General features: G+C 44.3%; 2 protein-coding genes across 2 annotated transcripts; both read left to right on the forward strand.

Moving 5' to 3' along the window:
- Positions 1 to 61: 61 nt before the first annotated feature.
- On the forward strand, positions 62 to 661 carry LOC147981304 (uncharacterized). The gene has a single exon (XM_087515930.1). The coding sequence runs from the start codon at positions 62 to 64 to the stop codon at positions 659 to 661; it is 600 nt and encodes a 199-aa protein (XP_087372056.1).
- A 1,633-nt stretch (positions 662 to 2,294) lies between these two features.
- Positions 2,295 to 16,017, forward strand: LOC125529377 (putative L-type lectin-domain containing receptor kinase S.5). The gene is made up of 2 exons (XM_087517078.1): positions 2,295 to 3,483; positions 15,140 to 16,017. The coding sequence occupies exons 1-2, from the start codon at positions 2,295 to 2,297 to the stop codon at positions 16,015 to 16,017; spliced, it is 2,067 nt and encodes a 688-aa protein (XP_087373204.1).
- Positions 16,018 to 17,828: the final 1,811 nt, after the last annotated feature.

The following is a 17,828-nucleotide window of genomic DNA, read 5'->3' on the forward strand; positions in this document are numbered from 1 at the left end:
GCACAAGGTCGCCCGCTTCTTCTACCGCTCCGCGGTCTCCGGGGGCAGCTATACGACTGGGATGGAGGTGTTCACCGTCGGAGTCCTCCGGTATTGGCGTGAGATGGCGGCGCAACCGCAGTACCCTATCGTGCCACAGCGGACGGCTACCTTCTTCAAAGGATTCTTGCTTTGGACAATATCAGATGAAATCTTCAAAGATGTCGCGCCATGTTTCCTTCGCTTCGGCTTGGAGGATGAGGAATTCGTGATCACGCCGCTGCCTCCTTATCACCCAACGTCTGATAAAACCATGACTAGTTTTGTTGAACTGCGCGGGGAACTAGTCGTAGCTTGTGTGGGTGCCACAATCGAGATGTGGATGTGCGACGACATCAACAATCCGAGATGGGATCTGTGCTACAAAGTCAATGCCACGGCGTGTGGTCTAGCGTCTCTATCTCCCATTACAGTGTTTGATGGTGACATCGTGTTCAAAGATGAGGTGTTGTGTTGTCTCATTAACTATGATCTCCAAACCAAAGTTGCCAAGGACGTTGTTCGCATGAAGGAGTTGAGGTATCATAATCCAAACACATGCACGGTCGAACTTGAGCATCTAAGGAAGCATTTCTCCTCCTTTGATGTAATCTCATATGTCCCAAGTCTAATTCCAGTCTAGGTGAACATCCCACTAGATTTCATTGCTTCTGGCGACCCATTGCATGCTACATAATTGTTTTTCTTTCTATTTGTGCTATTTTTTAGATGGCTGACAAAATACCTATTACCAAGTCACTACTAAGAACCATTCAATCTAAATGCAAGATTTGTGCAAATATAAAATGGACGAGACGATATTTGATTGGACTGCAGTTGATGTCTGAGCTATTGACTGGAGAAAAAAGTTACTTCTAATTAAGTTGAGTTAGCCATGTGCACTCCTAGTTTATTCCTTCTTATTTACCTTAATTTGCAAGTTATTGACCATAACAGTTGACTAGACATCTAGGGGTAAAGTATTTTTCTGTATGGGTATCACCACACTAAATGCACTCCTATGTATATCAAAACTGTCGTATATTTAGGTACGGAGGGCGTATATATGTATTTATCGATTTTTCTTACAAACATAATTAATGCTCATATTTTTCTATGCCGGATATGGAAATACTATCCATCTAAACCTTGAAAAATCTTTATTTTTGTTGCAACAAGATATTTGAACCAAAACCTCATATAAACAAATACCAGTGCCATCCTCCACGTGTTAAAACCATCCCCTCAGACCAATCATCGTGGGGCAACCATCAAGACCTATCATGTCGTACAACCAGCCTCTAAATCTGTTTGCAAAATCAGTGTGTAGAATCAGACTATGAGGATACTTTACAGCCATTGGCCTTAGCAAGGTTTTATGCAGAGACATTTTAATTTTATTATAGATTTTGCTCCCGGCCTTGCTTACACACAAATAGGATAGTGGTTTTGGTTTTCCATCAGTAATACGTGTAGGATTTTAAATATTCCACGTAAGCATTTGTAAATTTGCAAATTTTACATTAGAAGAGAAAGTGTACTTCCTTCGAAGTCGAAGCTTAGAAATTGCAATGCAGTTACATCAACTTTGCCTTGTGAATCAAAGAGTTAATTTTATTACCTCGTCAAACAATTATTAAACGAGCCTCTTTGGCCGACATGTATTCCACATAAATGTTAAAGAAATTTTGCACAGTTCATTATTGCAGCGAGCCAATAACATTGCCATGTCTAGGCTAGCAATATCATAATGTCATGTGTCATGCTCAGTGGGACGTATGAGAGGATATCGACTTTTTATTAAAAACACATGACTCTGTCAAAGTGGTAACATGCCTCACACCTATCCTATGCTGAAAGGTCGAAAGGAAAACCATGATAAGCTTTCAATGGAAGCCTTGGATGGAAGAATATAACAAATCCAATTGGACTTTTTCCCGGACAATCAACACACTGGTGCAACCAGCACAGTAGTATTGTCTCATTGGATACAGTTGACCTAACTGAAAGCTTGCACAACCTTATATAATCATTAGATTTTAATGCTCATTACAAGACAATGAACCTCTTGCATAGGATGAACCAATTGCTATAATTGTTGGATTTCATCCACTTATTCTCTGGCTGCAAGTGGGCATCTCATCTCAACCCACTTATATCATAGCCATGCCACCGTCCTGTTCAAGTCTCCTGGCTCCTGCAAGATGATACCTACACAAGTATTCCCATGTTTCGTCATGGCCGTGTTGTTGTGCTCTGCAGCTATACCTTGCTCCATGGCGGCATCGTGCCCCTGTGAAGAGAATAAGCTGGACGGTATCATGTCCTACAGCTTCCCTTCCTTCCCCCGTGATTCTCCAAGGAACTTGGAGATTCTCGGGGACGCAGGTGTAAAAATGGGAGCCCTCATGCTCACTCCCGACAGCGACGGGATGAAGGGCAGAGCTGGCTCTGTCCTCCTCCGATCACCCATCACGCTCTGGGCCGTCGACTCCAACGAGGTGAAGCACGACGCGTCCTTCAACACCTCCTTCACCATGAACCTCAATAGATGGGACAACGTACAAGGCGACGGCCTTGCGTTCGCCATCGTCCCGTCCCTCCACGGTCCTCCGCCGGGCAGCCAGGGTGGCTTCCTCGGTCTCACCAATACCATCTCAAACTCGGCCACTGCCTCAGGCAGCTTCGTCGCCGTCGAGTTTGACACCTCGATGAACGACTACGATCCCGATGACAACCACATCGGCCTCAACATCGGCAGCATCGTCTCCGACTACGTCGTCTCGCTCTCCGACATTACCCTCGCGCCGCTTCACATGACGGTAAATTACACCGTGTGGATCGATTACAACGGAGCCGGACACTACATATGGGTGTACATGGCTGTCGATGGTCTGCCCAAGCCTGACAAGGCCTACCTTGACGCGCCTCTCACCCTGAGCAACCACATCCCCCACCAAGTGTTCATTGGTTTCACTGCATCGACCGGGGAAGGCATCGAGCTCCACCGGATCCTGAGGTGGAACCTGACAGTCGGAAAGCTTCCCGACTACAGAGCCCTTCGAAAACGGAAGGTGATACTGTCCGCGGTTCTTGGGTCAGCGGCCGCCACCGTCGTCATAATATCTGTCGCGGTCTTCTACTTCTACTTGAGGTATAAAGCCCTGAAGATGGAGTTGAAGCTGTCGGAGGCCATTCGGCGGCTTCCGGGCACGCCCAAGGAGTTCAAGTACGCCATGATCAGGAAGGCCACGAACAACTACGACGAGGCAAGGAAGCTAGGGAAAGGCGGGTTTGGCGCAGTTTACAGGGGAACGCTCCGGCTCCAGTCAGACAAGACATGCCAGGTCGTGGAGGTGGCGGTGAAGAAGTTCACGCGCAATCGAGACCGCTGCTACGACGACTTCCTCGTAGAGGTCGACGTGATCAACCGGCTGCGCCACCGAAATGTCGTGCCGCTCGTTGGTATGTCTTACACTCCATCGCTACATTAAATTTTACTACTCCCTCCGATTCATATGAATTCACTGATAGAAAAAGGGCATGTTGTTCTGATTTGTAATGGTCTTTTGTCCCGGTTCCTGAACCGGGAATAAAGGGTCGGTACTAATGCCCTGTCCCTTTAGTCCCGGTTCAATCCAGAACCGGACAGATGGGCCTTCACGTGGCCTGTGGGCGGAGCCCAGGCAGGAGGGCTTTTGGTACCGGCTGGTGGCATCAATCGGGACCAATAGGCATCCACGCGTCAGCATTTCTGTGGCTGGAGTTTTTGTTTTTTTTAAGGGAGGGGGAGGGGAGTTTGGGGGGTTAATTTAGGTGTTTCATATATTGTGTTAGCTAGCTATAATTAATAGAGAGAAGTGTCCTCTCTTATGTCCGTGCTTGGTCGACGCTACGTACTATACATACGTATAAAGAGGATTAGACACGCTACCTAGCTAATAAGCAAACGAAGGAAACAGAAGATCGTCATGAACATATATGCATACAGAGAGAAGTGATATCGACCACCTCTCCTTCTCCGAGAGATTGATCGAACAACAAGTTCTCGTATATCTATCCGACGCTATCGGCTACATATATACAATAATTATCTCTTACAAATATAATCATATGGACTCATGGTCCACATAGTATTCTCCGTCTTCAGCGATCACGTGGTCAAGAAAGAATGCCGCCAATTCCTCTTGAATTGCTCGCATACGAGCTGGTGCTAGGAGTTCATCCTGCTTCCGAAACATCTAATTTGAAGAAGAGGGTCAATACATATATATATGAATGAATGAAACTCAACACAAATGATGGTAATAAAATAAAATTGTGAATGTTGTTATTTACGTACTTCATATTGTTCGTCAGTGTAGCCCCGCTCACAGGTCGTGTGGCGGATGGACTCGCAAACGTAGTATCCACAGAAATCATTCCCTTGTTCCTGCCACAACCACTTTACAAGAAATAGAGGTCAATCAAACTGATAAGCAAGAATGCCAAATGGTATTGATGAAACTAGCGCTTGAATCAATAGGAGATGCGCGGAACATGCTACTATAGTACTTACTTTTGGGTGTCTAAATTGCAGCTTCTTCGGGAGTCCTGGAGCTTTTTTGGTGAATTTTTCCAAACCCTGCCAGACAAAGAAAACAATTACTTGATATATCAGGAAATGAACAAAGTTGCTGATATGGTGGATAATGATCGATTTAACTTACTTCTCGAGCATTTGAGTCATGTCCGCATAGTCCTGGGGATCTTTTCGTCTTGAGTCTAAGACGGTTACTAGTCCCTGCTCAAGCTTAATCTCTAGGAGAATATAGTGGAAACTGCACACGCATGCATAACCCATCAATTACATTGCTATAACCTTGACTAATATATAAGGAAAACCGAATACGCACAAGACAATAACACTCACTTGAAGTTGTAAGGAAAGAGTATTATATTTTGTTTTCATTTATTACCAACGATCGTAGCAAGTTGGCCTCGGTATCTGCGGCATGAAATTTAACCTCAGTTGCATCTATGAGATATGTGTTAATGAACCCAATATCATCGACTTGTCTTTTCTTCAATTCGGCGATCTTCAATCTGCATAATATAGTGAGGATGATTATAAATACATGCAATGAAAGAGCTGAGCTATATAGAGAGACTTAATGACAGAAGAAGTACTACTTACAGACAGTAGCAGGTGACCGTTGTTTTATCGAGGGCCAGTTGATTGAAAAACTAAAAGAACTCCTCAAATGGAACAGGCAACAGTTCAATTCTAACGAGGTCATGCTCCTTTTTAACTCTCACATACAAAGTACTCCTCCCCCAGACTCTCTGCAGATTTTCAAGTACCGATCATGCAATCTTCGCATCATCGTTGATAGAGATCTTTCATCTTTGACGAGAGGCTTCCCGTACTCGTATCTTTGTATCTGCACCTTCATGAAATCATAATGTACATCGTCGGGCAGGTAATCGCCAAGATTGCTATAACCGGGCACCATCCTCGGATCATTAGCGACGATGTCGCTAGGCACCTTGAGCGGGGGGCACGATTGCTTCGCTTGTTCGCCGAGCTAGGCAATTTGTTTCCCAGCTCGTCGTTCTTTCAGCCTTTGATCACTGACAGTACTTCCCGACCGCTCCGCTTCGGCAAATTCCTTTCCAATAATGCGCTCATAGTTTCCTTTCGGCGGAGACTTGGGTGGTTTTGTCAGGGCAGCCAGAGTGCGCTTCGCTTTCACCGGATTTACCTTCTCCTCCGGAGGTGGATGTTTATTTGCTTTCACCCCTTCAAAGTAGTTCCTCACTTCTTCCCGTGCGATCTCGGCGTTCTCCTCCGGGGTCCTCTCGCATGGTAACTTCTCTAGAGTCTTCAGAGAAGGACCGAATCTGTATTTCCTCCCGCCTCTAGCTATACTGCTAGACGCCGGCAGAGTAGACGGAGCGGTTGTCTTATTTACTTACTTACGAGGCGGAGGAGAAGGACTACGACGCGCCAGAGCAGCCGGAGCGGCGGCAGGTCTCTTCCGCCCTTGCTGACGAGGCGGAGAAGGAGGCGGCTGGCTGCTCGGGCGCGTCGGCGCAGGCGGAGAAGGAGGCGGAGTGCCGCCTCGCGCCGGAGAAGGAGCCGGTCGAGTGCCCTGATCGTCACTCGCCGGAGGAAGTGGCGGAGTGCCCTGACTTGCCGGAGGAGGAGGAGGAGGCGGAGCCGTCCAGTTTGGAAGGTTGATGAGCTCCTTCTGCCATAGGCATGGAGTCTTCAGAGCAGAACCCAGCCTAGTCTCCCCTTCACCGGTAGGGTGGTCTAGCTGGAGGTCCTCAAATCCCTCCGTTATTTCATCCACCATCACCCTAGCATATCATTCTAGAATCGACCGGCAGTGAAAAGTTGCGCCGGGTTCAGTAGGATAAACAGAGCCAACAGCCGCCTTGACCTTCAAATTCATCCATTGCGTCATAAGGTGGCAATTTTGAGACTCCGTAATAGCATCCACGGGATAGCTGGCAGGAGCCGTCAAGGCATGCTCCGGCTGAAGCAGCTCGGTGGAAACCACGCTGCTTCTCCGCTGAGATGGCGGGGTAGCTTCGGGGGAAGCTTCGGCAGTTCGTTTGCTGAGATTTGCTTCTCGTTCCTCTATCTTTTGTACCCTTGCTTGCAGCGCCTGCATTTGGGTCTGCTGCACTTTTTTCCTCCTCTCCTGGCATTTGTAACCGCCTGCGTCCGGAAACCCAACCTTCCACGGAATGGAGCCTGGCGTGCCTCGTGTCCGTCCAGGGTGCTCAGGAATCCCAAGGGCCATTGTGAGCTCGTCGTTCTCTCTGTCTGGAAAGAACGTCCCTTGCTACGCTGCTTCGATATACTGCTGAAGCTTCCTGACTGGTATGTCCATTTGATCGTTCGTCCAAATGCACTTCCTTGTTACAGGGTCTAAGGTTCCGCCAGCCCCGAAGAACCAAGTCCGGCAACGGTCTGGCCAGTTAATTGTCTCTAGTTCGATCCCTTTATCAACCAGATCATTTTTCTGCATATCATTGACATAAGACACCTCAGGGTCTTCTGTAGCCGGCTTTAACCATTGTTGGATACTGATCGGGATCTTGTCCCTAACCAAAACCCCGCACTGAGCAACAAATGCGCTCTTTGTCCGGAGGGGTTCAATCGGTTGGCCGTCGGGCGCGATTGCTATGATCTCAAACTTTTCATCCGAGGTCAACTTTTTCTTTGGGTCTCGTCTCTTTACCGAAGTTGTGCTCGATCCGCAGGGCTAGAAAAAAGAATAAAGACTTAATTAATATGTGTACATACCAAAACAATGAATGCATCAATTATCTAGTCAGCAGAAGCTTAACTAATATATATACGACGACTTCCTCGTAGAGGTCGACGTGATCAACCGGTTGCGCCACCGAAATGTCGTGCCGCTCGTAGGTATGTCTTACACTCCGTCGCCACATTAAATTTTACTACTCCCTCCGATTCATATGGATTGTAGCTGATTTAGATGATATACCCTGTATTGCTGTTAGAATGTCTTGCAGATTATTTTAAATAATATTTAGTAACATGGACATAAATATTTCCATGTATGGACATAAATAATATTTACTTATATGGGCATAAATATTTACCCGGAAAAAATATGGACATAAATATTTGAACTAACATTATTAGAAATTCAGGAGAATACATGTAATTATTCTACAATTATAAAATATTTATTGAATACAAGTAGTGTAATATAATTAAAACATTTGGGCATTTTTTCATGCATAGTTTATATTTTAAGTTGGGCCTTTTCCATGCATGGTTGAATGTTGAGGTTGTCTATGGAAATCACCTTAGTTACTCCCTCCATTCCCTTATACAAGGCCACTACCAAAAATACATTTTGCATCAATACAAGGCCACCAACAGTAATCGAGGCAACACTTAATGATGTTTCCTCGTACTAGCAACTTTTTAATACTTACATACATGCAGTCATAATAACACTCGGTCACTTCCTTCCCGTTCATTCGTTGCATGCTTGTGGTGTATTAATGATCCCGGTGAACGAAAGAAAAAGTTAACTTGCAAAGGAGTCATTAAATTTTATCTTGGTACCTGTAATATGATTTTGTGGCCTTGTATAAGGGAATGGAGGGAGTATATAAAGTTAGGTCTATGTCACAACAATAATACTCCCGGATGAGATGTTAGCATAATACATATATGACATGAAATGTCGTTATCTCAATGGGACGTCATTCAAATTAACTTGTTACAACCTCTCTATCATACAAGAAAAAACAAATGTGTGAGTTCAATTTTCTTACTCGAAGTACGCTAGAACTTATTGTATAATTTATGGCAAGGGGAAAAAGTCACATAAGGTGATCATAGTTACTTTATAGACAAACTTGCCATTGATAGACTCAGTTTTAGTTTATTAGTTTCTATACACTAGCTGGTCCAAGAGGCTAATTGCCATTGGAGAATCTCCAACAAATCTCTTTTTTATAATATAAAAATGATATCGAGGGAGTTAGGCCAAAAAATAGCTGCAACAGCCATTCCATGAAAATTTTAGGAAGGCTCGCCGTCGCCCCGGTCATAATTTGTATGCTAGTTTAAAGAGGAAAGGATGAAAACATATTATTGGGGGTGTACTAAAGAAACCGCCCCCCCCCCCCCCTAAAAAATATATTCGCACAGTCCGTATAAACACTTATTTGGGGAGTTTGTATGGGGATTTATTGGAGATGCCCTTCATCACGAATGGCAATGATTTAGTTTTTTGTCATATTATGATGTCTATCCTCTATAGTGATGAACATTTACAGTAGTGAAATAATGTGTTCATAGGAGAAATGACATAATGCTTGTATTGGAGAATTCCAAACACTGAATAGGTTAATTTCTCACTCATGATTTCATAATTGAACAACGCATGGACTTTGTAGATTTGCCACCTTATATAAAGCAACTTCTTCTTATGGAAAATACAATCTTTAGGTCACAAATAGGTAAGACTGATTTGTATAATTGAACGACCGCGGTTCAACTTACTTTGCAATGTTTCTAGTAACTCAAATGATGGCAAATAAAAAAAGTCCTTGGGGATAGATCAACCACAAAATTTACCATAGTTTATTTTGTTTCGCAATATCTTTTTCTCTGAAATGTTTTTTTTGCAATACCTAGCTGCCTAAGGTACAATTTACGGGATTGCCTTAAGATTCATTTTTCTGTGTTTGAGTACATGCATATGAGTGGTTTTCCCTTTTTTTAGATAGCATGAGACTACTGAGAAACAACAACAAAAAACTGATGGACCCATAGTTTTTGTTCATATTGCAAATGTATGATGTCAAAAAGTGGCATACTATAGTAGTGACAAGGGCCCACTTTGTTGGGGAACGTAGTAATTTCAAAAAACTTCCTACGCACACGCAAGATCATGGTGATGCATAGCAACGAGAGGGGAGAGTGTGATCTACATATCATTGTAGACTGACAGCGGAAGCGTTAGCACAACGCGGTTGATGTAGTCGTACGTCTTCACGGCCCGACCGATCAAGCACGAAACTACGACACCTCCGAGTTTTAGCACACGTTCAGCTCGATGACGATCCCCGGACTCCGATCCAGCAAAGTGTCGGGGAAGAGTTCCATCAGCACGACGGTGTGGTGACGATCTTGATGTTCTACCGTCGTAGGGCTTCGCCTAAGCACCGCTACAATATTATCGAGGATTATGGTGGAAGGGGGCACCGCACACGGCTAAGAAAACGATCACGTGGATCAACTTGTGTGTCTAGGGGTGCCCCCTGCCCCGTATATAAACGAGCAAGGGGAGGAGGCCGGCCGGCCCTATAGGCGCGCCAAGGAGGAGTCCTCCTCCTAGTAGGAGTAGGACTCCTACTAGGAGGGGGAAGGAAGTGGGGAAGGAGAAGGAAAGGGGGGCGCCGCCGCCCTCTCCTAGTCCAATTCGGACCAGGGGGAGAAGGCGCGCGGCCCACCCTGGCTGCCCTTCTCTGCTCCACTAAGGCCCATATGGCCCATTACTTCTCCCGGGGGGGTTCCGGTAACCCTCCGGTACTCCGGTTTTCTCTGAAATCAGCCGGAACACTTCCGGTGTCCGAATATAGTCGTCCAATATATCAATCTTTATGTCTCGGCCATTTCGAGACTCCTCGTTATGTCCGTGATCACATCCGGGACTCCGAACTAACTTCGGTACATCAAAACTCATAAACTCATAATATAACTGTCATCAAAACCTTAAGCGTGCGGACCCTACGGGTTCGAGAACAATGTAGACATGACCGAGACATGTCTCCGGTCAATAACTAATAGCGGAACCTGGATGCTCATATTGGCTCCTACATATTCTACGAAGATCTTTATCGGTCAGACCGCATAACAACATACGTTGTTCCCTTTGTCATCGGTATGTTACTTGCCCGAGATTCGATCGTCGGTATCTCAATACATAGTTCAATCTCGTTACTGGCAAGTCTCTTTACTTATTTCATAATACATCATCTCGCAACTAACTCATTAGTTGCAATGCTTGCAAGGCTTATGTGATGTGCATTACCGAGAGGGCCCAGAGATACCTCTCCGACAAACGGAGTGACAAATCTTAATCTCGAAATACGCCAACCCAACATGTACCTTTGGAGACACCTATAGAGCTCCTTTATAATCACCCAGTTACGTTGTGACGTTTGGTAGCACACAAAGTGTTCCTCCGGCAAACGGGAGTTGCATAATCTCATAGTCATAGGAACATGTATAAGTCATGAAGAAAGCAATAGCAACATACTAAACGATCGGGTGCTAAGCTAATGGAATGGGTCATGTCAATCACATCATTCTTCTAATGATGTGATCCCGTTAATCAAATAACAACTCTTTTGTTCATGGTTAGGAAACATAACCATCTTCGATTAACGAGCTAGTCAAGTAGAGGCATACTAGTGACACTCTGTTTGTCTATGTATTCACACATGTATTATGTTTCCGGTTAATACAATTCTAGCATGAATAATAAACATTTATCATGATATAAGGAAATAAATAATAACTTTATTATTGCCTGTAGGGCATATTTCCTTCAGTCTCCCGCTTGCACTAGAGTCAATAATCTAGTTCACATCGCCATGTGATTCAACACTAATAGTTCACATCACCATGTGATTAACACCCATAGTTCACATTGTCATGTGACCTATACCCAAAGGGTTTACTAGAGTCAGTAATCTAGTTCACATCGTTTATGTGATTAACACCCAAAGAGTACTAAGGTGTGATCATGTTTTGCTTGTGAGATAATTTTAGTCAACGGGTCTGTCACATACAGACCCGTAAGTATTTTGCGAATTCTATGTCTACAATGCTCTGCACGGAGCTACTCTAGCTAATTGCTCTCACTTTCAATATGTATCTAGATCGAGACTTAGAGTCATCCAGATCTGTGTCAAAACTTGCATCGACGTAACTTTTTACGACGAATCTTTTTGTCACCTCCATAATTGAGAAATATTTCCTTATTCCACTAAGGATAATTTTGACCGCTGTCCAGTGATCTACTCTTAGATCACTATTGTACTCCCTTGCTTAACACAGTGTAGGGTATACAATAGATCTGGTACACAACATGGCATACTTTATAGAACCTATGGCTGAGGCATAGGGAATGACTTTCATTCTCTTTCTATCTTCTGCCGTGGTCGGGCTTTGAGTCTTACTCAATTTCACACCTTGTAAAACAGCCAAGAACTCTTTCTTTGACCGTTCCAATTTTTGAACTACTTCAAAATATTGTCAAGGTATGTACTCATTGAAAAAAACTTATCAAGCGTCTTGATCTATCTCTATAGATCTTGATGCTTAATATGTAAGCAGCTTCACCGAGGTCTTTCTTTGAAAAACTTCTTTCAAAACACTCATTTATGCTTTGCAGAATAATTCTACATTATTTCCAATCAACAATATGTCATTCACATATACTTATCAGAAATGTTGTAGTGCTCCCACTCACTTTCTTGTAAATACAGGCTTCTCCAAAAGTTTGTACAAAACCAAATGCTTTGATTACACTATCAAAGCGTTTATTCCAACTCCGAGAAGCTTGCACCAGTCCATAAATGGATCGCTGGAGCATGCATACTTTGTTAGCTCCCTTTGGATCGACAAAACCTTCCGGTTGCATCATATACAACTCTTCTTCTAGAAATCCATTCAGGAATGCAGTTTTGACATCCATCTGCCAAACTTCATAATTATAAAATGTGGCAATTGCTAACATGATTCGGACAGACTTAAGCATCGCTACGGGTGAGAAGGTCTCATCGTAGTCAATCCCTTGAACTTGTCGAAAACCTTTTGCGACATGTCGAGCTTTGTAGACAGTAATATTACCGTCAGCGTCAGTCTTCTTCTTAAAGATCCATTTATTCTCAATTGCTTGCCGATCATTAGGCAAGTCAACCAAAGTCCATACTTTGTTCTCATACATGGATCCCATCTCAGATTTCATGGCTTCAAGCCATTTTGCGGAATCTGGGCTCACCATCGCTTCTTCATAGTTCGTAGGTTCATCATGATTTAGTAGCATGACTTCTAGAACAGGATTACCGTACCACTCTGGTGCGGATCTTACTCTGGTTGATCTACGAGGTTCAGTAGTATCTTGTTCTGAAATTTCATGATCATCATCATTAGCTTCCTCACTAATTGGTGTAGGTGTCACAGAAACTGGTTTCTGTGATGTACTACTTTCCAATAAGGGAGCAGGTACAGTTACCTCGTCAAGTTCTACTTTCCTCCCTCCCACTCACTTCTTTCGAGAGTGATCACATCTGGGACTCCGAACTAACTTCGGTACATCAAAACTCATAAACTCATAATATAACTGTCATCGAAACCTTAAGCGTGCGGACCCTACGGGTTCGAGAACAATGTAGACATGACCGAGACATGTCTCCGGTCAATAACCAATAGCGGAACCTGGATGCTCATATTGGCTCCTACATATTCTACGAAGATCTTTTTCGGTCAGACCGCATAACAACATACGTTGTTTCCTTTGTCATCGGTATGTTACTTGCCCAAGATTCGATCGTCGGTATCTCAATACCTAGTTCAATCTCGTTACTGGCAAGTCTCTTTACTTGTTCCGTAATACATCATCTCGCAACTAACTCATTAGTTGCAATGCTTGCAAGGCTTATGTGATGTGCATTACCGAGAGGGCCCAGAGATACCTCTCCGACAAACGGAGTGACAAATCCTAATCTCGAAATACGCCAACCCAACATGTACCTTTGGAGACACCTGTAGAGCTCCTTTATAATCACCCAGTTACGTTGTGACGTTTGGTAGCACACAAAGTGTTCCTCCGGCAAACGGGAGTTGCATAATCTCATAGTCATAGGAACATGTATAAGTCATGAAGAAAGCAATAGCAACATACTAAACGATCGGGTGCTAAGCTAATGGAATGGGTCATGTCAATCACATCATTCTTCTAATGATGTGATCCCGTTAATCAAATAACAACTCTTTTGTTCATGGTTAGGAAACATAACCATCTTCGATTAACGAGCTAGTCAAGTAGAGGCATACTAGTGACACTCTGTTTGTCTATGTATTCACACATGTATTATGTTTCCGGTTAATACAATTCTAGCATGAATAATAAACATTTATCATGATATAAGGAAATAAATAATAACTTTATTATTGCCTCTAGGGCATATTTCCTTCACACTTATGCCACATAATTTGGATCACATACTTGTGCCTCTCAAAAGGAACAAAATGCATTGTAAACAGAACATTTTAGAACATATACGTGTGCAAAACCTTGTTTGTCAAAATGATCATATATTCGGTTGTGTGCATACCTAGCTTGCTCTTGATTTGCATTTTTGTAGAAGCCAGATGTAATTTATGTGTTCTTAATATTCATATATATTCCTTATCAGAAAAGTGTTTACATTATAAAAAAACGTAAAGTGGTGTAAAACAATCATAATATGGTGTCCAAAAAAATGTATTGGCCACATGTCGCGTACATGAGACTTTCCAAACTACTCGGTGCCTCGTTGGCCTTGTACTTCACATAAAAAATGTTAAAGTTATAATTTCCAATAAAATTCTACAAATACTGACAGGGATATGACACACATCAGTCTCCTAGAGAAAGTAATACTCGTATTTTAGAAGGTGCATTTTATTTATTACACTAGGCATTTAGTTGAAAAAAAGAGGGAAAATCTCCGGCTCTGCATCGATTGATGCACACAAACATCTTTCATTTCACAATGGCAAGTCTAGTAAAGAATCATACAAATTGAATACTTGTGAGCTAAGACAACCCATACACAATAGATATGACATGATGCCTTCATGCTACTCGTAGTGCAAGTAAGCGATACGCGATAGAGCACGGAAACCCGAGCATAATCCTATTAGTAGAGCGTGACCCATATCGGTTGAACAAAGAACATGCTACCATATCCATACGGATCCAATGTGTAGCCTTGCAGATAACCTGCAAGAATATGGAAACATCAACTCAGCTAAAAAGAAACTCATGGTGACAATTCTAAATCGTGCAACATGAACAGCTTAACTGTGTCAGGATTTGAACCCCTAACATTTGGCTTCATCCCAAAAAAACAATTGGCTTCATCCCATGTATTCGTGATGCTCCTAGGTAATGGTAAACTACGTTCATCGTGAATAGTGCATCAGACAAGAGTGGCATAAGGACATGTCGGAACAAGTGGTGCATTGTTCGGTTTTTTCACAATAACTTTCATTCTTACTTCCTTGCCATCTGCGCTTATAAAAGCTTCTTCGTTTAAGACCACTCCCTTATAAATATTGTTTTTGGATTTTTATCGAAACTTCAGGTATCCAAATGTTTTTCCTGGGAAAAACATGACCCTCGTTGACCAAGTTGGCATGCATAGATCTGACTGAGAAGAAACCAAAATCATGCAGATTCTAAGGCCCATGCTATAGATTGACTGTTATTAACTTTTGGACCCATGTGTAGCCATGTTGTCCATTAACTAGGCGTTCACATAATTTAACATTACTTGTCTGATTGCCAATATGATATTCCAGGTTGGAGTTACGAGAAAGGGGAGCTCCTGCTTATCTATGAGTATATGCCCAATGGTAGCGTGGACCAATACCTCTTTGAGGAAAGGCTCCAGCGGCGCATCCTAGGATGGAAAACCCGCTACGACATCATCACTGATGTAGCCGCAGGGCTCCACTACGTGCATCATGAGCACGAGCACATGGTGCTCCACCGCGACATAAAAGCAAGCAACATCATGCTTGACTCTTCCTTCCGTGGTCGCCTAGGTGACTTCGGTCTTGCCCGCATTGTCACCTTGAACAAGAACTCCTACACGGATGTGGGTGTGGCCGGCACATGGGGCTTCATTGCACCAGAGTACTCAATATGTCACAAGGCCACTCGCAAGACTGACGTGTATGCCTTTGGGGTGCTAGTCCTTGAGATTGTAACCGGAGAACGAGCACTTGCCGGCAACCATGACCATGAGACGCTCCAACCGCTTACTGAGTGGGTATGGTGGGTTCACCGGGAGAGAAGGTTGCTCGAAGCGGTTGATGACAAAGTGACTTCCATGCAAGAGTTCAATCCGGATGATGCCACTCGCTTGTTGCTTCTTGGTATGGCATGTAGCAACCCGAACTCGTCTGACCGACCAAGCATGGCCGAGGTAGTGCAAGTCTTAGCCAAATCAGTGCCGCCACCAGAAGTACCGCTGGTGAAACCTACATTCGTTTGGCCACCTGAAGGCGGGATCCCCGTGGAATTTGACGACACGATGGCAACGAGCAGCCTCGATTGGAAGGGCATGTCTAGCAATGAAGCCCTAGGGACGAGCGTACCATCAGAGGTGAATAGGCGCAAGGCTCGGGTTGGGCATTCCAATACATCTGGATCAGTTGAGGAGTATTATATGTAATCGTGTAAGTTGATTGTTGTAGTAAATCTTGTGATAGGTCAAACTTAAAAGGAGGGATAGAAACCCGTAACTATTGTTGCTCCACAGGGATTAAATTTGGGAGACTTTCATGTACCAGTATTTGCAATTAGTGGTTTGATTTGACTCTACTTCGAAGACCGGTGGTTTGGTTGCTTCTAGTGTCATGCATGGTTCGAATGTATCATGAAAAGAAAAGCTCCAAGGTTTGTATTGGTGTTCATAACAAGTTGGCTTGTAACCCATCCTGAGGGCCTGACCTTGGGTAGTCTCAATATTTGTTGCGAGTTTCATCGGGGAGATCCTTGTGCCCATACAATTCCATTTTCATAATTTCTTTTGCCACCCAGCTGGATCTAGTATTCCACAAAATTATCAAAAACATAATAACTAAGTTCGTAAAAATATTTGTAGTATTTGTAGCCCGTGTGAATGCATGGGTTGATAGCTTAGGTGTACGTAATTGCTCAGTCCATTCTTGAAAAGATAGTTGCAGCATGGAGACAAACAAAAGCACAGGAAATGTTCGGCGGAACCTGCCTGATAGCTGCAAAGCCGTCGCCCAACGGGTACCGTCGTCGCCCAAAGGAAAATGAACGTCTACACTGATTGCTAATATAAAGTTGCCCACTAATAGTGGGCACATTTCGGTTACCTTGTCAAACAATCACGAGCTTCTTTGGCCAACAGGAATTCCAGATGAATTTTACAAACATAATAATGCAAGAAACATAATAGTTTATTTGGCCTGAACCCTAAGAAGCCATCACATGGCGTTGGCGAACAAAGGATTTGAGTTATTCGTTGATAGACCAAGTGAATTGCAGAAAACCACCATATTGATGCATAGGTTTGTAACACACCGATTTATGAATTTTTGCCGGAAACCATGGATCTTCGGCCTAATCTTTTGCACAAAAACACTAGTTGATGGCTTTGCCTGTTTTGATGACGGTTATGACAGATGGAGCGCGCTCTGTGCTGGCGTGGGGTAACAGTTCGTGGTAACGGCACTAGACAAGGTCTTTTTGCCAAAAACTCCTCCCTTTAAAAAAAAGATCTCTCTCCCTCCTTGATCTAGATCAGGATCTGTCTCTCCTACAAACCATCACACTCCTCCTGCCAGCTCCTTGGATGCCCTGCCCAGTGGATAACCTGCTCTCTCTATCTTTCTCTCCCTCACGGCGGATGCCCCGGCATGCTCGCCGGCCTAAAGGGCCTCGAACGCCGCCCCCCGGTAAGGGCGAGCTGCACGTCGCACGTCCTCGCCATCGTGGTCGTGAGGATGAAGCACGGAAGGTCGCGTTGGTCCGGCCACGTCCTCTGCCGTGCTGCTTGAGCAAGTCACGTCCTCCACCATGGCTGAGAGTAAAAGCGGCGCGGCGTCGTGGTGCGACGAGAGCATACTAGAGCCTCCGGGCACCGAGCCGCCATACCGTCGTCAGCCTTCTCTGCAGGAGCAACCATGGTGCTCGAGCAAGGAAGGCAGCAGCACAATGGCCGTCGCGTGGACCCGCTTGTCGCTGGTGACCTGCTCGCCTTCACTGCGGGCGTTGCGGCTCTGCTGGCCAGTTGCGGCGTGCAGACAGACATAGTTCTCGTCTCCCCGCCTGGTGCTCGACCACAATGCCGGCGAGGTCGATCCACCGCCCCAAGCCGGCGACGAGAGTCCGCCGGGGTTCTGTGCACATGGGGCTAATTACTTTTTTGCTTTATGATTGAGGGGTGGCTATGTAAAATTTTAGGGACTAGTTTTTAATAGTGGGCGATACTCTGCGCCGGCGCACCGGCCA

This window comes from Triticum urartu, chromosome 3A (assembly GCF_056163025.1).
Source record: "Triticum urartu cultivar PI428250 chromosome 3A, HENAU_Tu73, whole genome shotgun sequence".
NCBI classification, from domain to species: domain Eukaryota; kingdom Viridiplantae; phylum Streptophyta; class Magnoliopsida; order Poales; family Poaceae; genus Triticum; species Triticum urartu.

Bases quoted from the DNA above. Each gene is read 5' to 3' on its own strand.
- LOC125529377 (XM_087517078.1), top strand. From the start codon at position 2,295: ATGGCGGCATCGTGCCCCTGTGAAGAGAATAAGCTGGACGGTATCATG. The intron at 3,484-15,139 runs GTATGTCTTACA...ATGATATTCCAG, and splicing joins AAATGTCGTGCCGCTCGTTG to GTTGGAGTTACGAGAAAGGG.
- LOC147981304 (XM_087515930.1), top strand. From the start codon at position 62: ATGGAGGTGTTCACCGTCGGAGTCCTCCGGTATTGGCGTGAGATGGCG.